Raw genomic sequence first — 26650 nt, 5'->3', positions numbered from 1 at the left:
GAATTAATCTATGCAAATAGTCTAAATGAATGTCTATACTTAATATTATTGTCTATTGTTTAGATAGATATTTAATATACAATAGTTTGTCGCAAAGCATATAACAAATAAATTAATGTAAATATAAACAACTATCATTGCATCAACTTTAAATACTTTTAAGATTCGATCAATATTAAATCCTACTTTAAAAAGAACCCTCTTGAAAAATATCCGTAAGAAATATAACTAAACAAATTAACACGCATAATATACAAAATGATCCTTCTACCCTAATTTACATACAACAGTATCAATCAAAAGCATTTAAAAAAAACTTAGGTCTAGAATCATAAAATGTTTTGCCTGAGGAAACCGGAGTACAAATTATATTGCTTCACAATATGGCATTTGGGTGGAGTTAATGACCCCTAATATGTCCTTGAACTTTCTCATACGGTCATTAGAAATTAAGGTTAAAATTAAAGTATCCCTTTTTTAAGTTTTTCAACCCTACGATCACTATTAAATAACAGAATAGCGGATTAACGTACTATTCAGAAGATTTTGTTGTGCGTGTTTATTTATCATTGGCCAAGGACGAAGGTTGTATTGGTAAGCAGGGACAGGGTGGCGCGTTGTATGACGGCGGTAACATGGTCGGAAAGAAACCGGATGCCGCCGCTAATTGTCTGAAAATTGAAATTAACTCAACATTAACGGAAATGTCTTTTAGTAATTGCTGTAATGTTTTGTTTATAACACATACTGTTTATTAAAAACGTTATCTAGCTATATGCTTTGAAGCACGCTAGTTAATAAATATGTAAAACCATAACTGCTCCTAAGCCACGTTGGATAAGCGGCATGTTCCGCTGTAGGTCACACGGTCTCGGGTTCGAATCCCGGGAGGGAATAAATGACAACGAAGGGCTGTACGTTTTTTTTAATACTATAGAAATAAATATAAGATTATAATAGTGAAACAAAAATTTCATTTGTAGAAGTTGAAATCCATTTCGGTAGTTTTGGAGTGTAGTAAAAAAATACAAATCGTTCATCTTTTTAATATTCGTCAGATTCTATATCTAGACATAAACATTAGAGTTACTAGTGTAACTGTGTTTTCACTACGTACCTGTATTGTTGGTCCAAATGCGCTTTCTCAATTCTTTTGTCTTTTGCCCTTCTGTTTTGAAACCAGATTTTAACTTGTGTTTCGCTAAGTGATAAGGCGGACGCTAATTCACATCTGCAAAAAATAAAATTGTTTTAAGGAACACCTCTAGTCTATGTGTACAAACAAGTGTTCATGAAATTGATTATAAGGAAAGTATTAATTAGTAGGCTTAAGACCGACCGCGACGATCTTACTATGGACGCCATCTGCCCCATCTAGGGATTATAGGACATTGAGTCATAAGGAAACTGTAGTGAGGAAATCGGCATGTCTTGACGTAAATCAGCAACGCATGTCACAGAGAACGGATTTACTTTGAAAATTAAAATAAAAAGGGTAAAAATGTGTTCTACCACACTATGCTTCATTGCGGAATTAAGTCTAGCTGAGAAAATATTTCGGTTTAAAGTTTTTAATGCTCCATTTGGTACACAAATTTTGCTTGTAGGCTTTGATCGTTGCATACAAATTGGAAAGCCCTAATCGGTACGCACCTAATACTACTCGAGTCAGCACCAACTCTGGTCTATCCTCCGCTCTCCAAACCGCCGTTGAGAGCGACGTGACCCATAATTCTCTGGATTTGGTCAATCTAATACTCGACCCCGACTTCTCTCCAGTACTCCCACTCCATACTCCCACTCCATCAAATAAATATGAAGTATGCTACTCACCTTCTAGCACGTGCAACGTACTCTCCTCTTGCGTATTCAAGCTCCAAGCGAAGTGTCTGATGGGCAGAGAATGTGGTACGTTGTCGTCGCGGCCGGCTCTCTTTGCGTCTTCTTCGGGCTACTGTTAAAACATTTTGCAAGTCAATAAGGGCTATCGAAACACCTATTTATAACACAAGAGTAGGTACCTCACAAACCAAAGTTTGGGATATGATAATATACTAGAAATTTTTTCATAAATATATGTAGGTCACTATGTTTTACCAAAGATTTTGGTAGTAAGAAGTTTGAAAAATTTACTTTGGTTATTCCAATATCAAAAATCGAACCGGGAGATATATTTTCACCTTCGAGCAGTGTTGGCAGCGACTCTCATGCTTGTGGTTGTACGAGCCCCGGCTGTGACTTGTCTGTCTATTAAGGCATTGAACGTACTTACGTACGTAGCGTAAAGAAAAATTGTGAGGAACCCGCCAAGTCTTAGACCCAAAATCAGAAGTCTGATCACCTCCTTGCCTGTTACCTAATGACCATGAAACAAATCCAAAAATAAGTGCCGTAACAAATTGAGTATAAAAAAGATTTGAGTTCCTTCGTTTTTAAATAATTTGCAGTCGTAAGTTTATTCACGCTTTTTTGTGTTTTTAAGTTACCTTAAAAACGTTGCCTAAGCGGAAATCAAATCTCATTTCTGTTCTACTATGTTCTTGTGATTTTAATATTGATACACAACTAGTGTTTAATCTAATTATTTAAATTAATTCTTACGTAAGTACTTACTTATTTTTAAAACATGATATCTCAAAAATGGTTCATTTTTGCATAATGCATATGTTAAAAATTATCGCAAAACGTCACTTCCATCACCCTGTCACTTTCTAACGGAATACGACAAATTACCAAAAACTCAGTAGGTGTATAAAACTGCCATGATATTAAAAAAAACTTTTTCTTTCATTTTTATCAAGTACAATAAAGCGCGATTAAAATAGTATAAGTATATTAAGGTACAATATATCCAATATTGCTTCTCCGAAAGCATCTCTAAATTCGAGAAAACTAGTAAAGCTACTAACTAGTAAACACAAAAACGACGCCTTTTTTCAACATTTATTGGTATTTGAGAAAAAATTTAACGTTAAAAATTTTGTTTCGGAAAGATACACGAGAATAATGATATAAGTATCTTTAATAACAACATGTGTTGTGTCCGTTACAGTTTAAAAGCTTACCGGCACTAAATAAGGTTTCTCTGGTTCCTGCAATCAGCGGAAAGTGATTTTCTAATAAAAAATTACTTGTAAGAGCTCATTCCGCACCATATTGTCCCGGAAATTGACCCTAAGTGAATCACGGATATAATCGATATCTATTGAAATCTGATACCTCTTTATTTACGCCATGTTGAGCAATATCAACGTAGAATCCTCTATAACACCCAAAGAAAGAGTCATAGTTTAGCAGCTCTAGCGTAATTTTGGTAGGTATAGGTATATAGCTGCGTCTAAAAGTTTTAGTTTCTCTAGTGGTGACTGTTACTGAAGCAGGGATGTGGTTTTTACTATTTTACTATTCTACGAATAAACACCTCTTTGTCAAATATATTATATTAAATTGTAATGTCATTATTTTACCAGTATCACACATGTAAAAAACTTACAGTAAAACGCATTTGATTATCACAATTTTTCCATGATAATTGTCTTAAATTAAAAGTCCAATCCTAAACCTATGTTTTTGCTTGGTTGACCGTTTCGAGTTTGTTGTGTCTGCCTGCATTTTTGTTACTGTATTTGTTTTGTGAATTTTTGTATAGGTACCTTCTGTGCGTTCTAGTAATAATTATTTAGTCTTGTAATGTTTTTCTCAGTAAGCGAATTTTTTTAAATTCATATGAGAAATAAAGTTATTCTAACCGTAAATAATTAACTGTATGAATAAGCGCATTTAAATCCACAAAACTTCAATACCTTTTGGTTAAATATTATGTTGGTAAAAATAATAAATAAATCAATTATTAATCACAGGACCTACGGAAATCTCTATTAAACAACTGTCGTTACTGGTGTCAAACAGAAATGAAGCCATATTGTACGTCCGAGCTGATTCATTTGTTAATTTACGATTGAACGCACTTAATTGTCATAAAATATTATCAACGCTCGCAATTGTGGTAAATTAAAAAGTCACTTATGTTATTTCATATGATGTTAATTTAATTATCATGCTATTAACAAAAATCTGAATTCAATAATTTTTCAATATTTATGTAATATTGTTTTTTTGAATATTGAGTTGTTAAAATTTCTATCTTAACTAGCTAGGGGCTTAGTCAAGAATCAAGATGCCCTAACAGTTGCCTACATACTATTGACATTAACGAATTTCAATACTTATGGTTTAGGCTTATAATGTCGTTTACAAATAATGTAAATGTTAATAGATAACACCAATATATATACTGAACTAAGTAATTGAATTGAACATTCCTTTCATAGATAGATGCCAATAACAATCGGCGAAACGAAAGACACGAAAATTCTTTATTAAAAACAAGTCTTTTATAAGATTATTTTATAGCTTGTCGTTGTAACATGGATATAAATTGATTGTAATAACGATTATGAAATATACTTACTAAAACTTGCTATCACATAAACTGAGACATTTACTATTTTTTACGAAGAAGACATTATATGTACATAATACTTAGAACAAGACTACTATTTCGACAAAAAGTACAAATTCGCATGTTTTGTATCGTTAGTTCGGTAAAGTGCGTGATGCTCGTTTACGTTTATTGTCTAAATGCCACTCCCCGGATATAATATAGCAATAACAAACAAAAGGCAGCTTGAGGGAGATTACACTAACAATATTGAGTTGTACAGAACAATTCAGGCCTTCAAATTATTTATTTTTCCAAACTATTTCTAACCTTATTACCGTATTACCATGCAAGTGTTGACACCTTGCGAATAATCAGAATCTTCATGTGCGGTTTTCGTACTCACAATATTTTATGATTCTTAGTAAGTACGTCTTATGAAGCGTACAATCGTTTTGTCATGATATGCCGATCTCGTTTATTTTTATAGTTAGATTTCGAAGAAGTCATTAGTGCGTAATAAGTAATGAGTAAACATTGTATGTCCCATGACGCATTGTCTAACAACCACTGATTATGGGAATGTCTTTACACCAAACGTAAGCCGGCCCGCTATATATAAAAAAATACATTCGAGTTCTAAAATAAATCCTTAGTACTTTAATAATATGTTTATTTAAATTTAACTATTTAAGGTGAGAGCCGTCAGCTGTGTCCCCTCACCACTTGTGTGTAATTGAGCCACAATGGGGTTATAATCTGACTGAGTGTTGTCACTTTAAATCATCGCGCATTCAACTAGCATTATTGCCGTGATTAACGCGAAAACCTACTACGTATAACTTAACTATGTAATTATGATGAAAAAAAAAACATTTCTACCTAAAGTAATAAGCGTATTGGTGCCTCTAAAAATATTACTGAAAATATTTTGGTCACTATTTTTTTTATTTAACAGACTAATATCACAAGTTCATACAGACATACCGCTAAGCAATGGTTGTTAGTAAATCAAAGATAATTCTAATAGACTTTTATTGTCTACGGTAAAATATAATCGGCTCGTAAAATTCTCCAAATTAAACTTGTAAGAAAATCTCTTCGAATTCGTTCGAATAAAAATTACAAGATTTAGTTTTCAAATCGCTTAAGTATTACGAATATCTATTATTTTACCCCTCTAATGTTGTTCCGCCATTTAAAAAGACTGATTAATCAACAATACTAACAATAAGCATAGATTGGGGTTGCTCCCTTAAATATTCATTACTGATCCCCTAATTACAAATTTATTCGACCATCACATCGAGATTAAAGAACACCTGATTTCTTTTAAATACCTTTTATTTTCATTTCGCAAAGTTATTGCCAGGCGCGCTTGCTTCATTGGCTTTCTATTGAAACTGATATGCATCGAGAGATAGCTTCTATTTGAATTAATCTTCATAGATACCTAGTCTTAGTACAATTCTATCTACGTGTCGATTTAGGAAAGCTTTAACCGATAAATAAGAATATTATTAAACTCGGGGGCAGATTGCTTCAAATTGTTCTTCTTATCTCATACTTAAATAATATTTCTAAACTAATTTTATAGCTACTTTTTTTATTTCTTTTACATATATATAAACCTTGTTTAACAGAAGGTGACCATTTTATGTCTTAGGCGATAATGGTCCACGTCTCTCACAAGCAATTGGCAGTTACGTCATACATCGTTGATTTCTCGTTCAAGTTGCAGTGGTGTAAAGCAGGAGTCTAGCAAAATCTTAATACGTGCGACATGAGGTTTGAAATCGACGGCTAACTAGACATAAAATATGTTTACGTAAAAATGTGATACAAATTGTGGCTAAGCTAATACAAATCACAATGTTATGTTTCCAAAACAGTGGACAGCGCACGTGCTAGCTCTCACGGGGTGTCACGTCTCACAGACTACGCACAATTAACAATTATAGCAATCTTTTTTATTGTCCAACGATTGGTTGAGTAAATAATGAGGTTTGTAATCTTATTATTTAGAAAACATTTTAATACTGTGACTATATATGATATTATATCCAGAATGTGTTTTTTAGCCATATTTTTATTGCCTTATCTATATTCCCGTGTAGGTTTTTTACAATTATGTTTCAATATTTTATCAAAAGTACAATATGCACAAAAAAATTTAAATGAACGGGTAAAGCTGTTTAAATACATATAATCATAGGAACGAAGGATATTTTTATAGAATTTCAAAGAAAAAATCGGTGATCATACTAAATTATTTAGTTAAAAATATTACGTTTATTTTCCCGAGTTTGAAACCAAATCTCGAACGAACAGTAAATAAACCAGTTTGATATTAATTGCGTCGCAAGGGCTTTGAAGAGAAAAACTAACACTAATACTAAAAAGATATATGATTTTATAGAGTAGATTATTATGTAAGTGAATCAATTAAAAAATACTATCCCTAAGAAACAGATTATATTTATTTCAAAATAAAAATACCCATCAGTGCCTTCGGGACAGGCCGTTATAGCCAAACAGTTTCCTTTATATAATCATTACACGAAAACCAAACATCTGTTTTCATAATTTTCGCCAGAAGTAATTTTCATTATTCAGTTTCACGGACCGCTGTTCCGTAATAGTTATAAGACTTGAACAATGGATTTTACCGCGGTGTAGCAAAATTGCCGGCAATTTTCACACAACAGTGAAACAGAATGGGATACACCGCCAGCATTGCGGGCATTCAGTCGTGGTGTGGTAATCGCATCACTCCGCCTTCCGCCTCCGCAGACACGAGCCTCGAGACACTTATAAACGACGCGACAAACCATTATGATTCTATTTTCAGGCAAAAGGATTCTATCGACTTGTCGCGCTAATAAGATTGTGTTTGAGACATGACGCAAAAGTACGAACTCATATTAGTACTCAAATTTGATGCAACAAACGATATATTTCGGGTGAATTTCTTATGAATATATATAAGTAGGTATATACGAACCAAGATCGGGTTACAAATTATAAAATTAACAAATGTCGTAATAAAATGACATGTGATATGTTTTAGAGACTGACATCGCTGAGGTCGTAGGTTCGATCCCGGCTGTGCCGTGTGTGTGCTGGATAGACTTGCTATGTGCGTACTAAACATATGCTCGAACGGTCGACGGCGTGTGACAGGCACAGGAGGCTGATCACCTATGTGCCTATTAGATTTGAAGACAAATAATTATGAAACAGCTATTGAAATCTGAGGCCCAGACTTAAAAAGGTTGTAGCGCCACTGATTCATTTATTTTTAAATGATATATTTATTTCACATACAAGATTCAAATAATATTGAATATATACAATAAATTTTGAAAAAACGTGGTGCAATTATGCGATCTATTCCTCATTAAAGAAAAGTAAAGAAGTGTAAAAGTTCCGAACTTCATAATACATAATAATTATAGTCATAAAATTCGATGATAATTTATTATTAATAAAGACAATAAATTTAAATTTACTTAAAGAGAGAGAAAATACGTTCCATTACGCTTATTTTATTGTTTGGTATGTAATTAATATTTTTTAAGTTACCCTTTGCGTAAAATTAATCACAATCTCCAAATGAAGGTTATCAAAGTACTTATAACATAGGATAAAATTTTCCTCAAATATTCATAAAGACCGTCCAAAGAGTTGAGTGAGAAGGGATTAAATATGAAGAAGGTTTTGTCCATTATATTTATTCAAAGTATTTTTCTAGTGATATTTTATTTTCGAGCCTTTTATGTCTTTGTGGATCGGATGTCCAGAATTCTTAAGAGTTCCTTATCTCATTTTTATTCAACGTTAGAATGAAGAATATAAATAGTTTTTCCTTCAAATGTTTTATTAATCTAGTTACGTAACACGGTGAGATATATTTTGTACACTTATTATATTGATTTAAGTAAAATCGCAATGAAAAAGATGAAAACGAATGCGTTATTTGTTTTTTAAGTGGTCCGTCCTATCCTATTTATTTTTCTCTTCTTTTCAAGTATTTTATTAAATATAATAATAACGATGGCGTAAATTGCGATTACAAATAAGTATATGTCCGTTGCTCTCAGTATCACCGCCTATTTTTAGGCTAGTATTTACTATCTGATTTAGTATTATTGTGTCAACAAAGTGTTTTATACCCACCCTGAACCTTGTTTATTATTAGGCTAAAAGTACGTCGAAAAGATGGCATCGAATAAATGTTGTTTTTTTTTCAATCATGTTAATTTCTGTTGGTCCTGATATCGCTTTGTAGCGGTAAGATGGTAAGATCAACTTGCATTACCTACCTGTATTTACACTTTTAATGTGCCTATAATCTACGGCTACAATCACTTTGATGACGTCATATTCTGAATCGCGCTAACGAAGTTATTCCGGCCGCTAATGATGGTTATATATGCAACATCTAGACCTAAGACACTGGTGCCTTCGAGTCACCTGGACTGGTCGAGTATTCTCCCCTTGAGTTGAAGAAACTCAGTTTACAACCCTTCCTCCATGGTAACATTATTGTTAAGTGTAATTCAATGATTTATATATGCGTATATGTATATATCTTTTTTACGTACGAATAGAGAGTAATAAAAATACACAAGTAGGTTCAACCTACTTGCTATTGATATCGAATCACGTTTCCATACAAAGTAAATGCAGCAATCTCAGTATTTGTAAAATATATCAAATTAAATAACAAAAGTAAGGTACATAGCAACACTCGCTGAATGTCCTTAACCTATTTATTCGAATCTTGTTAATCGTAAAAGTTCTTTTAAAATGTTTCGATTGCTCTACGAAATACGAAATCGGTGATCACAAAATATTCTGAAAGTTAACAGCCATCTAAACGTAACTAAATTATTAATTTAAGTAAATGGAAAAAATAGATCATGGCTTACTTGAATAAATAATTTAACTTACATCTCATATATAAAAATATATCTTTAATGAAACTAGTATTGTTTCCTATGTTGCAATACCTCATAAAAAAGCCTTTCTCGATTTAGTTTACGAGAAAGTTGTGGATACAGATTCTTTCCAAGTCAGTATCACTGAAAGTCAGGCGTGACAGCAACTTAAATCTGTTTGGCACATTTTTAATAAAAGCGACTGTCTTTGTATTTAATTTTTATTGCAGGTATAGGTACTTACTTTAATGAAATAAATGTTTAGAAGCCTATCATAAGCCTAAGATCACCATAGACATTTCTTTCATATAAGAAGGGGTAAACGGGCTCCTGCCAGCCTGAGCTTCCTGAGTCTCATCTGATGTCAAGTTTTTTTTAATGTAATAAAAAGTTGGAGGCTCACCTGTACGCTCGTATAAAAGGATCGAAATCGAATTAGAATGTATAAAATATTTATATACATTACTTACGAATTACAAAACAGATCCTTTACCTCACTTTTATGTAATAATTTTCAATATATTTATGAAAATATTATGTACTTATTCAAAAATAATGATAAGTTTACTCGAATAGAACATACGCATAATGTTTTCGCGTACTAGACTATCTAAAGTTAGTAATTCTTTTTTGGGGAAAGGGATACTTTTCTTTAATAAAATCCCAGAGGCTCTTTAACCTTGGATTTATAAATTTAAGAAATATATAAAAGTAAAGCCGTGTAAAAAGTCTTACTATAAAGTTAACGATTATCTAGTTGATAAAAGGGCCTGGGATTGGTTCTAGACAGGCTACTTCTAATAAATTTGCGATATTTGTTTTACAATAAGTGTTGTTTGCCATTTTGAAAGATAATTTTAATATATTCTTATTATTTAATTCCTAAACTCTATTTTGAATATTATAGTTTTTGTATTAAGTATATATTTTTCCTGTCTAGTATATTTCTTTGTAAATTAAGGGAAAAGATTATTGAAGTCACCACTAATTAATTAAATTATCTTTAAATTAATATTAAGTAGGATAGGATGAGCTGTGAACTATGGCTCCGATATTATATCAAAGACCAAAACGTTTTTGATATACATATTCCGCATAATATAGTCGTACGTCTCTGAATCTTAAACTTGATGAATCGCCATTCAGGTTACAATTCAGTTGGGAACTTCGATTAAACTTGGATTGTATAACTTTACTAACCGTTTATTCGGAATTAATAACTTGTTAAATTAAATTAATAAAATGTACGATTTTAAACTTTTAAGTTTATTTTTTCCATATTTTTATGACATTAAAACACAGCTAAAAATTAAATAAATACATAAAAAGTTGGTATTTTAAATACAATACCTACATATTTTTATAAACTACCTATTTTTTTAAGTTTTATGGAATTACATTAGCATATCTTCATACTATTTCCAAAAACTACATAGCTAAGTACTTACGGAACGCAGCGAGACCAGCACCGAAGGCAAGCTGATGATGAGGCATCAGTATAGGACGAGGACACAAAGGTAAGGGAACTTGGGGCCACTGCGGTCTTTGAGTATCCACTTCCCCTATTTCCAAATCCGAGGATGATCCACTTTCATGTGATTCAGTTCTTTGTGGTCGATTTCGATCATTATCTGTGGAATTATCCTCTAGATGACCATAAATACGCGCGAAAAATTTTCTTGGTGACGACGGTCTCGGTGCTTTTATGGTTGTGTCTGTTGGAACGTCGGGTTTTTCGGGTACTTTTTCCATTATAATTTTTTTGTTATGACACTGTTATTAAAATATAATTACTGCATTTTTTTATACGCGGTGTTGGACGTACTTTTTATGCGTGTATATTTCTTATGCGTGTTATCCCGACGCAGAGAGCACGTGCATTAAAGTATGTCAGGTGCGCCATCCCTTAGGAGCCTAACTCCGCCCTCTGCACCCCTTACGGAAATGGGAACGTGGAAAGGGTGAAAATCCACCAATGAGAGGGCCTTTTAGCGTCGTGCTCCATCCCATTAGGCGTGATTTTTTATACATCTTTGTTGTGAGATAAGTTTATTTTTCACAAGTATAAACTTATTTTACACGTTGAAAATTTCAAAGATTTTAAAATGAAATAGAATAAATGGTGATAATAAAATTTAGATAATGGGTGGGATTAGAGATGTTATGGATGTGATATTTCGGATCTGGATACCGATATCGATATAGGAATAAAATTATTACGGATATGTAATTATTTCGGTTTATTCGTTAGTTTAGGATAGTTTCGGTTACGGTTATTAGATTGAAGTAAAATATAAACACAAGCAGTATGTAATAATTTAGTTCATATAGGTAAGTAATTATTATAAACGTCCTCAGTTTTATATATTAAAATAAAAGTGCTATAAATTTGATTGCTTTGCAAAAACATTTAGCTTTTCACATATTAACTTATAACCTATGTACCTATAACAAATTAAATGTTTTCTTTTTAATTCTTTTTGTGAGTAATGAAACTTATTTACAAAAACCTATTGTTTCGGCTACGGTTACGGAGCTCCATAACATCCCTGGGTGGGAACCTTATCGGTTAAACAAAATATGCACTTTAAATAAAATATTTTATTTAAAGGTATTTATATAATAAGGTATTTTTGTTAATGTATTTATTAAAATAAAATGTAATTACACAAATACAATATAAGTGTGATTATATTAAGGTAACTTTTCAACATTTACGTGACGTAGGTAGATACATATTTAAATTTTAGTTAGTGTCAGTTTTTTGAGTTTATCTCAATATTAATCTGTGGGTTATATTTTGATTAAAAAAATATTTGACATGAATTTATATTGACATATATAGTACTCTCGAGGCATTTCATAAAATTTTCAATATTAAATCGAAGTCTATAAATTGGGATACAAATAAAAATATGTCTGGATCTGCACTGAGTTGGATGATGGTGCTTTTACTTTTTCATTTAGCAATCAGTCATAATATGCCCTTAAATAGATATTTTTATCACAATAACAAAAATGGTAATCATCAAACCTATTAAATAACGATTTTAATTTATCTAGTTAGATACGTATATGTATATTACCACATTATATATACATACATACATAGATACATGCTATGCAACACGTAAAAAGGGTTAGCGCTGAATTTTACCTTCAGTGGCGAAGTTTGGGGCTTAGTGCGATTTTGAATCTTACGCTGGGATTACACTTGCCTCCCTTACTTATAGGTTGTTTTTATTAATCATAACTATTTATAGTTTCTCGTTCCAGGAAGTAGTAACATACGCGTATGCAAAGGTAGTTTAATTGAAAGAACCAAGAAAATGGCAGCCAACCTAGAAAGTGCAATTAGAAAAATAAAAGATACAACCCAAGAGTTCGGTAAAAATATTTCAGCCAGATGCTTCTTAAATGACGAAGATCGTAAGCAATATGAACAATTAGTTATCAGGAAAAAGTATCCATACTTGGACTTTAAGGACTTGGAAATGAAATTAAACCCTACGAATAAACACGTTAGGCATAATGAAGCTGTTCACGAAATATCTTCTTTTAATGAGGCGAACGCTTGTGAAGCGAATGACGAATCCATCAGTGTTGAAATATTCAACAGAGGGCTTTCTGGAGTCTCCATACCCAATAAAAACACGGGACCTTTCGAATTTTCTATTAAAAACGTAAAGGAAGTAGAAAATCTAAGCGAAAAAACCTCCGAGTCTGTTTTAGATACCTTGAAAATAGATATTGATGAATATTTAAAACGTAAAGGATTTGATCTTACTTAGGGCATAAAGCTAAAAAGTTAAAAAAAATAATTTGTTTTGAATTCTTAGGTGTGATAAGTATCTGTATTTATAGTCACTATGGAGAAGCATATTTTTTTTATTATCCTACCTATAATTGCATAAAAGTACAAAACGGGCTACCGTCTAGGTGAAGACGCAACATGTGGCCCACGTAAGTACTTCTGTTTCAGGTGTTTCATGTTCTACATATGTTTTTTCAATATACCTACTCTATTAAGAACTTTATTGTTGAGATCTTCTGGATCGAGTCTATTGAAGCATGCGATGATAACACCACATTTGAAATTCTTTTATGCGCCGGGGGGTATTTTTCTTTCATTATTCCAGCTTCACACCCGTACAGTGTTTCTTTAATAAGTTCTCGGTTATTAATACTTTAACTTTCTTCATTTTGTTGATAGATCATCGGGCAACTCCTATTCGGGGCCTAATTTCCTGATAAGGATTTCACTCGTTTGTTACCTAAGTTCCTAAATACTTGTATTGTCATACTTGTTTCAGCATCTTTACAACAACAGATAGATTAGGCCTTAAGATGTCGTTTCGAGAAATGACCATCACCTGCGTCTCTACTGCTTTAATAGAGAGACCGTCTCCTTCACTAGTTTCATGAAAACTATAATTTTAAATTTGGGAATCGTCCATTGATAGGCTATTAAAACAGTGTGTTGTCTGCATAACGAATGTTGTTAGTGATATTTCCGTTAACTTTAACTCCAACCTCTCAACCCTCAATGACTGGTGATATTTGCTTCGGAATATACATTAAATAGCAACGGAGACAATATAAAACAACCACAGAACACCACGGTAAATACTGATCTCATAGGTTTTCTTGTGATGTAATCAAGCTTACAGTTTTGGTCTTTGTATAGTGTAATGCACAGTACGTTTATATTGTATTGCCCCATAGTGTGATGTGTTGGTCGTAGCAGTGGTTTCTATTTTCTAGTGTTATAGGTATAAGTGCTTGTGTATAAAACCATTTCCAGTATTACACGTTATCATATCTACAAACAATAATAGTGTAAGCTTAGTCAATATCGATAACACATTTTATTGTGAAATTCCTATAAGCTGGAGTAGGCATTTATCGTAAATATGATTTAGAACTAGACATATTGCTGACTGCTGTCATTTTGACTTAACCGTTAGCAGTCAATGTTAATACTTCACACTTCGAAAGCCGTTAGCCGACAGACTTGACAATAAAAAAAAATAATTCGAGCTCTCTACGCTACTGAGTACTGACTACTCGGTCTCAGTAAAAAATTTAAATATTATGTAGTCAAAGATATGTTCAATGTAAAATATAGCTTAATGCCACTTACTTAAAATTCAAATAGCAAAGACATACATTGGTGATAAAAGGCAAGATAATAGAGAATCAATTTATACAATTAGGGTCATTCAAGAAATATCAGTGGTTAGTACATGGCGTGACTATTATATTAATAGCTCAAGATCTTACATATCGTTCTTGAAATATTTTTAGTAAGTACGTATTTCGTAGTATTCGTACCATTAGAATCGCCAGGAATAATATTTGAATTGCATGCTGCTGAAAGGACTTCTATGTTTTTAAAGGTTTTCTGATACCTACCCTATTTAAAAAAATATACAGTTCAGTTTGTAATAATGGAACTACAATGCAAAGTTCAAAATTATGAATGGGGGAAGCTGGGACAGAATAGTACAGTAGCAAGGCTAGTTGCAAGTGCTGATTCTTCGGTTTCTATTGATAATGGGAAACCCTATGCTGAGTTATGGATGGGTACACATCCAAATGGACCATCAATTATTATAGAAAGAGACATACCTTTGTCAGAGTATTTGAAGACCAATTTAGATGCTGTTGGTCCAGATGTAAGAAAAAAGTTTAATGTTTTGGTGCCTTTTCTGCTGAAAGTTCTATCAGTAAGAAAGGCATTGTCTATCCAAGCACATCCTACAAAGGTGAGCTTTCATTTTGAATCTAAATGTATATGTATAAAATTGTTTAACTACTACATTACATGTTAACTGTTTTTATATTCTATTGATTCAGGAACATGCGGAAGAACTGCACAAAACCTTTCCAGATTTGTATAAAGATCCCAATCACAAACCTGAACTGGCTATTGCACTAACACCATTTGAGGGTTTATGCGGTTTCAGACCTATTTCAGAGATCAAGAATTTTATTATTAGTAAGTTAATGTGAAGACATGCTCTATTAGCTAACTCCACTCTCTCCACTTGAACTCTTATATTAATATAAGAGTTAATGCTTAAGCCATTTAGTAAAGATTTTTTTATTTGACCATACATTTAATAAGAAGCTAAAAAGACCTTTCACTGGCCTATTTAAAAGAGTACGAGAGTTTTTAAGTTGGATTTTTCTCTCTGCCTACACCCTCTGTCTTCTTTGCCAATGAGTAGGAATGCCTACATGTTCGAATTTTATGACATTGAATAAGTGATACCTTGATGATCTTATGTTCCGAAATAAACATATTTTTATTCTTCTTAAATTTATTGTTCATTATGCAGTAAACATCATAGCTGAGTTGGCATTCTAAAGATATACAGTCAAAATCTGTTTTAATAGCATCAAAGGGACTACTTATATTTGGTTATAAAAACGTATAGTTGTAACAGCTGATGATGTTGTTGAAGTACCTAATACTATAGAAGAACATGCATGTACTAAACAAAGTAGTTGTTAACGGTTTTGACTGTAAAATGAAAATTATTTATCTACTTCTAATGGCTCCTCATGGTATTGGGTCTAATAGCAAACTGAATGTAATTGCAATATATCATTAATGGCATTCCACTTTACATGTGATCAAAGGTTTTTTTGGTATATTAAAGTGTTGTTTTTACTATATTACAGATTTGCCAGAACTACAACAAATTTTATCTGAAGATGTTGTGAACCCAATACTTAACAGTGGAGATGGTGACTGTACAAAGTTGCTTAAAGATGCCTTCCATTCTTTAATGTCATGTGATAAGAACAAAATAGTAAATGGTCTTGAGTCTCTGCTGAATAGACTGCAAACTGAAGGCAAGTTGAACAATGTTGCAAGTGCAACTTTCTTTTTTTGTAAATGAAACAAAGAAACTTGTATGTGATAAGTAAAATAAGATAATATTAAGAAATTAGGTAATTTGCTCTGACCTTAGAAATTTACATTATACATTTATTGTATTCACTTATATGTATGTTGTCTGTGTATGCTACATTGTAAAATATATATTTTGTAAGTTGCTAATATTAAAGTAAATTTTATTTAATATATATAACATTTAGTTGTATATTTAATACATATATATATATATATTTTAGAAGTGATTAAAAAATTGTATTAAAAATAAATTTATCATAATATGTAGAAGATGTGACCATTGCATTGTCCTCGCCATTATGCGAACCTAATAATACCTTAAGTAAATGAATTAACCATTGTAATTGATGAGCTATATCGTAGAACAAACAATTTAAATCTTTATTGAGGCCTATGTTTTGCAATAAAGTACCATATGCAACCAGAGACAGTCATATTTCTTCGTTTGCAACACTGATTGTTTCCTTCATATGCAAACAACATTCAACACCTTGTTGTTTATTTACCTTCTTATTTATTTTTATTCAAAGGTGCATGGATCACAGTCTTAATCGACTGTCACCTGTCTCTCACTCTCACAGCTAGTCAGAAGTTATTATATTAATGGTTTAATATAGTATAATAATGATATAAGATTTTAGAAGATATGTCTTACATAAGTAGTAAAATAATCTACCCACATTAATATCTGTTCCGTCATATATAATTAACATAAAACTAATCTAACTTAAAAAAATTTACAGAACTATCAACTCAGTCATCACTTCTTTATCCGTTACTAAATCGGCTGCATTCAGATTATCCTGGAGATGTGGGATGTTGGGCTCCGTATTTCATGAACTATATGCAACTGAGGCCTGGCCAAGCAATATTTTTGAAACCCAACTTGCCCCATGCATATCTCAGTGGTGGTAAGTATTTTATAATTTAATTCAACACAAAATTGCTGCGGCACTCTTACAAAAAAAGGTTTAACTTATTACAACTTTGACTAAATTTGACTAGGGTATGCTGTTCAAGGCGATGTTTATCTGTTTTACATGTTAATTTTTATTTAAGCTGATACCTAACTACATAGTCATAGCTCGATATATGAGTGTTTTGAGATACAGGGAATCGCATACTACAATTGGTTAAGTGGTGGCCTGGAAGAGATCGGTTGATAAGGCCCTTAAGTTGCCCTTTTCATTTAATTATGTTCAATGTTTATATTGTAATGTAACGAAGTGTTAATAAAAAATAAATAAATAAATACATTAACAGTTTATCCCACCTCAGAATAGACGTCAGTGTACTTGGTTGTTTCCCGCGTTTTCGAAGCCTTGTTTTTGAAAACGCAAGCGCACTTTGCGTGTTCACGTGATGATTGAATCGTCATTTGTTAATGACTTTTTTAATACAGTTGCTCAAAAAGTGACATATTGCAGGGAGGTATAGCGTTCGGAAAGTGGGCTATTACACACTCGTGCTTTTTCTTTGCCATTCCCGCACTCGTGCGTTTTCTTTGCCAACTGTCAAAACAATGTGTATTAAAAAGAAAAAACCAACCACGAAGGTTTTATTAAAAAGATTCATAGAAGTTTTTATGATATATGATTTCTAAATATTATAATAATTGGATTCAATAAGTTCGGTTAGGTTTCTTTTCATTTCATATCAATTAAAAAAATATTAAAAAGAATTTTATAAAATCTGCAAATACGTATTTAAATTAAAAAGTTTACTAATAATTGGATTCAATAAGTTAGGTTAGGTTTATTATATTTCATATCAATAAAAAAATATTAAAAAGAAAAAACTAACCATTAAGTTTTTACTAAAAAAAATCACAGAAGTTTTTATGATTCATGCAAATATTTTAAAAAGAAGCTACTATTTGTTTCAATATCAGATTTAATGATTGGACTCAATGAGTTAGATTTGGTTTTCTTTCAATAAAAATAGTCTACTGAAGAATTGGCTGTATGGGCCAAGTTCCCTTTGCCTACCCAAAATGGGTGAAGAAAAGAAAAAACAAGCTTTGCTCATATTCTTTGCGGTTGGCGCCATTTTCCAAAAATGTTCTTTCGAGTTGAGTTATTTGTTGCACAAAATGAGTAATTTCGACGATATTTTATTTGAATGAATACCACCCGAACGCAGTATAATTGCATAAAATGCTTCGGAGAACAATTTACCGGAAACATATAAGTCGCTACATATCTACGTGCAACGAATTTATTCCGTAGAGAGAATAGAAAAAAAGCAAATAGTTTAATTAAATTGCTTTATTTTTTCGCAACTGTATTAAAAATAGTCGTTCAGTACACGTGCGGTACCGTCATGGCAACTCGTCCCGACTGTCAACCCTCACCTTCGGCTGCGCCTCGGCTCGGGTAGACATTCGTCGGAACTCGTTGCAATGACAGGCTTTCCGCACTTGTAATGAAATATACTATATAATGACTTACTTTCTATTTCAAAGAAACCCCAGAATGAAGAAAAATGGGTCTGATCAGCTTCATACCTCTTTTTTCAGATTGCATAGAATGCATGGCTTGCTCAGACAATGTGGTTCGAGCTGGTCTCACCCCAAAGCACATTGATGTGGCAACACTAGTTGATATGTTGGACTACAACAGTTACCACCCGAGTGAAATGTTGTTCAATCCACAAATAGAAGACCCAAATAGTTGTATTTGGAGACCACCTGTTCCAGATTTTGCTGTTGTTAAAATCAGGGTTAACAAACTATTTATTATATCTAGTTTTTTCTTTAGTTCCTTAATAATGTTCACGGTAGAGCCTTAATGATAAGAAACTGTTTTAATTCCTTAAAAAGGCTCTACCATTGTCCTAATGATTTTGTATGCAAAAATGCCCAATATTAAAGGTTTAATATATCAGCAAAATATAACAAATAATATATATGTAGAGGTAAAGCTTTTATTAATGATAATATGATCATTGTTCTATAAATTTTAGGTGGAACCCGGCGATTCCTACAACACAATAGTGCGACCTAGCCCTAGTATCATGATAATAATATCTGGGTCAGGGGAAGCCTGTGATACGGAACCAATATTAATTCGCCCTGGCGTCGTTATATTCTTGAAGGCGAGCCGGCAGCTGACTTTGACTTCCACCGAAAGCTATATTGAGGCATATCAAGCAATTTGCAATGTTTGACAAAATTGTTCTTAATTTAAATTTGTTTTGTTTTTTATGTAGTTTTTAGTCACACAGATATTATATTCGATTTTTAAACTGTGGATAATAATATATTTTTTGAAAGATTAGACAAACTAATCTATTTTGCCCACGTTAAAGTGTAATTAAAAAATTTTTTAGCATTTTTTATACGGAATTGATAAGTATAGTTGGAAGGGCTTTTTGTCGATATTTTACAGTCACCCAAGTTAAATTTATGAAGATGCTTAATGATAACGGCTCAGTTGCATTACCCTTCCATCCCTACTTAAAGAATCCGTGAGTAATATATTATGTTTAATTGTAAGTAAAACAAGTTGGCTGTGAAAACGAAGCCTTCACAATGTAGGACACAGTAGGTAGGTATTAAATAATAATTTAAATTTACATATAAATAACTGAAATATTTTTGATTTACTCATAATACCTGAGTTCTTCAAATATTTTCTAGCTGCCCCTGCGAACTTTGTTTCTCCTTAATGTGATTTTTTCCTACCTATTTAGTACAGACTACATAATACATGGAACATTTTATTATGCTGCCCCGAGTGAACAAAAAAACGGGGGTTAATCGTAGATGGATGAAAATTAAGCGTTGTATGTATTTTCACGAAACACAAAATTTCACGAAAGTCGGTCGAGCCATTTCGAAGTAGTTTTATGACAAACACGAGAATTTTATTAGATTTGACCTAGATATACTATGGCGTTTAATAGTGTTTCAAGATTCACCGTAAAATGCGATTATAATCTTAAAACAATAATCAAGTTTCTCTTATAATACATTTTTATGAATTTTATTATTTTACTATAAGATGGCCTTTTATTGTGATAGGAGACGGAAAGGTTCTAGATTGTTCAATCTAGAACATTACTAGGTAGATTTTTATTCCTATAATTTTTTAAGCCTTAAAAATGTAGTATATGTTAAATAAAACGGAACGTATTTAAAATCCTAGATAGTATTATTAGTAGATTAGTATTATTGTTATTCTGTTCCTATAATGTTTATTATAATGTAATTTCATTATTTTAATAAAAGTATTTACTTTGAAATAGTTGTTTTATCTTGTAGTGAATATAACAGTTACCACTGTTGATAGAGGACAAATCTTTGTTTTAAAAATATTTTATTATTCGTATATTAGGTTGCAGCTCCTTACAAACATTGTGAAAAAGAAAAAACTTGGCGATTAAAAAGAGTGGCGGAGAGTTTATTGCCAGTTCTTCTTTTCCGTTCTACGACCTTGATTTGAGAACTGGCAGTTAATGTAAATTTACAATTAATTTAATTTTTTTTACCAAGTATTTTCAAATTCATACTATTTACACAGAAATTTGGAGTGACCTTATAAAAAGTGCTTCTAATCCAGCTTGTGAAGTCTTACCAATTGACTCCATATTCCGTCTGCCTATCGCTAACGGTGATACATTGCACGTTTCCAAGTGGTTTTTCATTGCATGGTGGTAATACAGTGTTGCGACATAGCAGTTTGATTTTGTATGTTGAAAAAAATTTAGATTCATAAAACCTTTGCTACTCGGCGTGTCAAAACTATTTCGATTACGCTATTTTGAGCAAGAGTTGTGGTTGTAATTAATATTGAAAGATATTACTTACGTGTAAGCGCCAGAAAAGTTGTCAGTTAACAATGTTCTGAACCACACGATTGCGAAATATAATCAATTAAAACCTAGAATAGAACTTAAGCAAGACTTTAACGCAAGTCCTAGGGCTCAATAACGATTAGACTATTTCAAATACATTGTTTGGTATATCGACGTATCTCAACCAAATATATAAACTCCAAATGCGAATCCTCAAACACGTCGTATCTAGAAATGTGCTCGACTCATATAAAAATGAAGAAAGAGGACTTTTTAAACGCTGCAAAATACTGCCGATAACAGAAAAAGTTAAAAAATGTCTTCTAGTCGAGCACTTTTTAGAGATGAGATAAAAAAACGTGTGGAGCATGACGTACAGACTCGAGTGGTAACGCAAGTTCGGCTCTGTACATCGAGAGCATACAACGTATATGGCGATAGAACGTTGCGGTATTTGCTTTTGCCGCGGCTAATAAATAGTCTACCCAATCACATAACAGATAGCCTAACACTAACTAACATAAATTCTAAATTAAAAAACTACTTTTACATGCATTTGTCGCGCTCCTAAACAAGACTGCTATGGTATAATAATACAAACCACAGCGGTTTTCTAATGTTATATATTGTAATATACTATATTATTTTGTAAAAGAAAGAGAAAAAGAAGAAAAAAAATATAATTTGAATCTTAGCACCTATTTCGTTTGTTAATGTGTTTTATATTTTTGGGTTTGTCATTAATCTCTACCAATTAGTTATACATATTTTTAACTCTAGTAGGTAATCTATCAAATTTCAATCAACTTTTTTTTCTTCTCAACTCAACTTCTTAATTAGGTATTGTTAGATACACACTAAACAGTATTATAATTTCATATGTAAATAATTCCTATCTTTGTTCACGGAAACCGGCCCATCGCACTCTTAAGTTTTAGTAAGAGATTATAGAGACTAGCCGTTGTTCACTTTATCAAAGCCAAGGTGAGTAAGCACAAGTTACAGCAAGCAAAAAAACTTCAGATATAATATACTATACGTTTAAGTTAGTTAATCATGTAGGTACGTGTTTTACATCAACATGAATTACCTATAAGTGTGATTATTTAAGATGTCAACGATTTAGTTTAAGTAAACAAAATTTATCTTACACATATTTAACTTGTAAACATGTAAATCACTATTTTCCAAAGAAGTTAAACAAGAAAATTTAATATATTCGAATTGCCGCGAGGCAAGTAGTCTATTTGTCATTAAGGTGCAACGAGTTTTCTCATATTTTGGCCTTATAAAATAGCCAATGTACTTTTAAGGACGTTTATTGAGTCATGAGTGTGGTGGTAAATTATGTGAAAATTATCATCAATATTTTACAAGAAATATCTTCCTAAGTATCGATATTATTTTTAAGAATTTATCATGAACAGTAGATGTTTATTATTCCTAGTATAGGTGCAAGCAAGCTTTTATTAAGGAAATCTACTCTACTATCTCTGCCAACGATCAATTTGTTTAACATTTGTAGTGACAGTTACAATCTGTGGCTACAATTAGTACGTTGACATGATACATACCTGCCCTGTATTGAAGTGTTACTAAGCGCTAAAAATACATCTCAACATCAACCACGAAGGCCTTCGGGTCGGTCAGGCCGGACTGGTCGATGATTCCCTTTAGATTGGTGTAATACAATAATGTACAATTAAATGGACATAGTACAACTTTCTAGATACATGTTTAAAAAAACTGTAGCTTCTTTGCTTGACCTTTTAGACTACGTGCGATCATCATGGGTATTGAGCAATTTAAGTAAAATAGTTTTTGAAAATTTAACTAGGTGGCAACACTTTATATGAATTGTATTGTAACTGAGTGTTCTTGCTGTCATTCATCTTCTTACCAAATAAAAGTTATTTTTGTGCTAATTACTATCGTTTATTTGATAAACGACCCATAATCCTTCAGGTTATGGGCCCAGTAGATTCTGCAATTGAAAGTTTTAAGAAAAATAGCAAAGAAAAAGTTACAATCGTATTGTGAAGAAATTGACAAAATAACCTCAAAATGGATTCAATGCGGTCAATAAACTTAGAAAAATTTGATGGAAATAACTTTAGGCAATGGAAATTCCAGATAAAGTGTGCCCTAAAAGCAAAAGGGTTTGATATTTCAGTGCCTAAACCGGCTGGAAATAATGTTGAATGGACAAAGAATGATGGCATGGCCATGTTTATTATAACATCTTCGATGGACTTTAAACAAATAACTTTAATAGAAAATTGTGAAACTGCTAAGGAAATAATGACAAAACTTGAATCAATATACGAACAGAAGAGTGAATTATGTAAAATGTTGATCCATGAAAAGTTTTACCAGTATAAAATGTCTACAAATGACAGTGTAGCTCAACACATTTCTAAAGTGGAATCATTGGCCAAGCAGTTAAAAGAAAGTGGCGAAAGTATTAGTGAAATGGCTGTGATAACAAAAATACTTGGAACACTGCCTCATAAGTATAGATCACTCCGTCAAGCGTGGATGTCTTTGGATCCAGAGCAACAGACTCTTGTCAATCTCACTGCTCGTTTGTTAGATGAAGAAGCTAGTTTACAGTGTGAAGAAGAACAAGAAACCGCTCTTCTTGTGGCTAAGAAAGGATGTAAAAATAGCCCAAAACAAAGTGAGCTGAATAGAAATGCTAGTAATTCAAATCAAAATAAAAACAGTAAACACAGATTTGAATGTTATAATTGTGGGAAACGAGGACATTTTTCTCGAGAATGTCGTGCTCCAAAGAAATCCAATTATAGAAAACCTCAACAGGAAGGTGCAGACTTGTTAGCGTTTAATGTAGAAACCAAATTCCATGAAGCTGAAGACAATGTGTGGATTTTAGACAGTGGTGCCTCTGCACATATGACCTATAGAAAGGAGTTCTTTGTAGAACTATTGGAATGTAACCAGAAATCATTGACATTAGGAAACAAACAATCAGTGGAAGTGGCTGGCATTGGCAAGGTGTTAATAAAGAGATGTGTCAATGGACAGTGGGAGAACAGTGAACTACATGATGTATTGTATGTTCCGAATTTGCGACGAAATCTGTTCTCAGAAGGTGTGATAATGCGTAAATCATATATCATTATCAAGAAAGACTCTGGTGCATTCATTTACAAAGGAAATGACTTGGTAATGTGTGCAACAATAACAGAAAATAATTTATACGAATTGAAAATTAAAGCTGTGGTCTCAGATACATGTAACTTAGTTCAAAGTGATCAAAATAACATTAAAATGTGGCATGAAAGACTGGGACATGTTAACCTAAAACAAATCAAGAGTATGAGTGCTGATAATGTGGTAGAAGGCTTGAAACTGAATAACAGTGATAAAACTGATTTTGTTTGTGAAGCATGTGCATATGGAAAGCAGTGCAGATTTCCATTTCACAAATCTATACGAGGAGAACTACAGCCAGGTGACCTTGTATATAGTGATGTCTGTGGACCTATGAGTCATACATCTATCCAAGGTATGAGATACTTTATATTATTTAAGGATGCTGCTACAAGTTACAGGCATGTATATTTTGTCAAACATAAAAGTGATGTGATGGACATATTCATGAAATACAATGCTTTGATCAAAAATAAGTACATGCATAGTGTCAGAATATTGCATACTGATAATGGAAGAGAGTATGTGAATAAAACCTTCAATGACTATCTCAGCAAAGAAGGTATAATTCATGAGTGTACTGCGCCATATACACCAGAACAAAATGGGCGTGCTGAAAGAGAGAACCGTACCATTGTGGAGAGTGCACGTTCAATGTTGTACGCAAGGGATGTGTCACTGGAATTATGGGCTGAGGCTGTGAATTGTGCAGTATATTTATTAAACCGGACTTCCTCCAGCCAAACTCCTAAGAAAACACCATTTGAATTATGGAACGGCATCAAACCTCATATAGGCCATGTGAAGGTGTTTGGAAGTATTGGATATGTCCATATTCCTAATCAGCTAAGAACTAAACTTGACAAAAAGAGTGAGAAAATGATACTAATTGGGTATGATAATAACAATTACAGGATGTTCAATCCAGAAACCAAAAAGGTTAAAATATCAAGAAATGTAATTTTTGAAGAACATAATGTTCCAGAGATAAGGAAGAATATTACACAAATATACATTGACGATGAAGTGAAGACATTACGACAACAAAATCAAATGCAAGAAACAAATGTAGAGGATACTCTTGTGGAAACTTCATCATCAGAGAATGAAGATACCATGTTGAGTTGTAATAGTAATGACCCTACATATGAACCTTCTCAAGAATTAGATGATGATTTAATTCAAAGCAGCATAAATTTGAGACCAAGGATTAATAGACGTTTTGAAACAAACCTAATTGAACTGTCACTGCCACAAACGTATGCTGAAGCAATGAAAAGTCCACAAAGAAACGACTGGTTGAAAGCTATTGATGAAGAATTGCTTGCACATGAAGAGAATAATACTTGGACTCCAGTAGAGAGGTCTGGTCAACGTACGCTTACTACAAAGTGGGTTTTTGCTATAAAAAAGGATGAAAATGATCAGGTAAAACGGTTTAAAGCTCGTTTATGTGCACGCGGATTTAATCAAATAAAAGATATTGACTATCAAGAAATATTCTCTCCAACAACGAGATATGACTCTATAAGAATTATCCTTTCTATTGCAGCTAAATATAATTTAGAAATTCAACAGTTTGATGTAAAGACTGCTTTTTTGAACGGGTATTTGGAAGAGAATATTTTTATAGAAGTACCAGAAGGAATTTCATTTAAAAATGATTGTATCCTAAAACTTAATAAATCACTGTATGGACTTAAACAGGCGTCTCGTTGTTGGAATAGAAGATTCACTGAGTTTTTAATAAAATATGGTTTTGTGCAATCTCAGGCTGACAGTTGTGTAATTATGTAGGTATTTTCAATGGGGTGAAAGTATTCATAATAATTTATGTTGATGATGCACTTGTAGTCTCTTCCAGTTCCTCAATGATTAAAAGAGTTATAGAATATTTGAAACAAACATTTAAAATAAAAGAATTAAAATTGAAATATTTTGTGGGAATGGAAATAGAGAGAGTAAATAATTGTATCTGTATTTATCAAAGAGATTACATTGAAAAATTAATAGAGAAGTTTTGTATGAGTGATTCAAATCCTGCCAGTACCCCTGCAGATGTAAATGTTGTTATTTCAAAGAAAATGGATGAAAATATTATTAATTTTCCATACAGAGAAGCTATAGGGTCCTTGTTATTTTTGAGCTCTGTTTCAAGGCCTGACATTTCTTTTGCTGTAAATGTTTTGAGTAGATATGTAAACGATCCAAGTCAACAACATGTAAATGCCATTAAACGTGTTATTAGATACCTAATAAATACTAAAGATTTATGTATATGTTATGGAGAAAGTAGTGATCTCACTGGCTATTCGGATTCAGATTTTGCAGGTGATGTAGATACGCGTAAGTCTACTACAGGTTATA

The 26650-nt window shown here is 32.3% G+C and overlaps 3 protein-coding genes across 3 annotated transcripts; 2 read left to right on the top strand and 1 right to left on the bottom strand.

Annotated features, from left to right (window-relative positions):
• Positions 1-131: 131 nt before the first annotated feature.
• Positions 132-11161, bottom strand: LOC110992211 (homeobox protein rough-like). Its single transcript, XM_022257931.2, has 4 exons — positions 10833-11161; positions 1834-1954; positions 1118-1231; positions 132-671 (listed from the first exon to the last, which is right to left on the bottom strand). The coding sequence occupies exons 1-4, from the start codon at positions 11134-11136 to the stop codon at positions 560-562; spliced, it is 651 nt and encodes a 216-aa protein (XP_022113623.2). The 5' UTR covers positions 11137-11161; the 3' UTR covers positions 132-559.
• Positions 11162-12304: 1143 nt separating this feature from the next.
• On the top strand, positions 12305-14350 carry LOC110992189. The gene is made up of 2 exons (XM_022257904.2): positions 12305-12405; positions 12661-14350. Exons 1-2 carry the CDS (start codon positions 12324-12326, stop codon positions 13173-13175), a joined length of 597 nt encoding a protein of 198 aa, XP_022113596.2. The 5' UTR covers positions 12305-12323; the 3' UTR covers positions 13176-14350.
• Positions 14351-14431: 81 nt separating this feature from the next.
• Positions 14432-19587, top strand: LOC110992152 (mannose-6-phosphate isomerase). Its single transcript, XM_022257852.2, has 6 exons — positions 14432-15152; positions 15244-15385; positions 16075-16248; positions 17053-17220; positions 18828-19030; positions 19274-19587. The coding sequence occupies exons 1-6, from the start codon at positions 14835-14837 to the stop codon at positions 19475-19477; spliced, it is 1209 nt and encodes a 402-aa protein (XP_022113544.2). The 5' UTR covers positions 14432-14834; the 3' UTR covers positions 19478-19587.
• Positions 19588-26650: the final 7063 nt, after the last annotated feature.

This window comes from Pieris rapae, chromosome 8, assembly GCF_905147795.1.
Source record: "Pieris rapae chromosome 8, ilPieRapa1.1, whole genome shotgun sequence".
NCBI classification, from domain to species: Eukaryota; Metazoa; Arthropoda; class Insecta; order Lepidoptera; family Pieridae; genus Pieris; species Pieris rapae.
The sequence above is the reverse complement of the archived record's forward strand: the minus strand, read 5'-3'. Positions and strand labels throughout refer to the sequence as shown.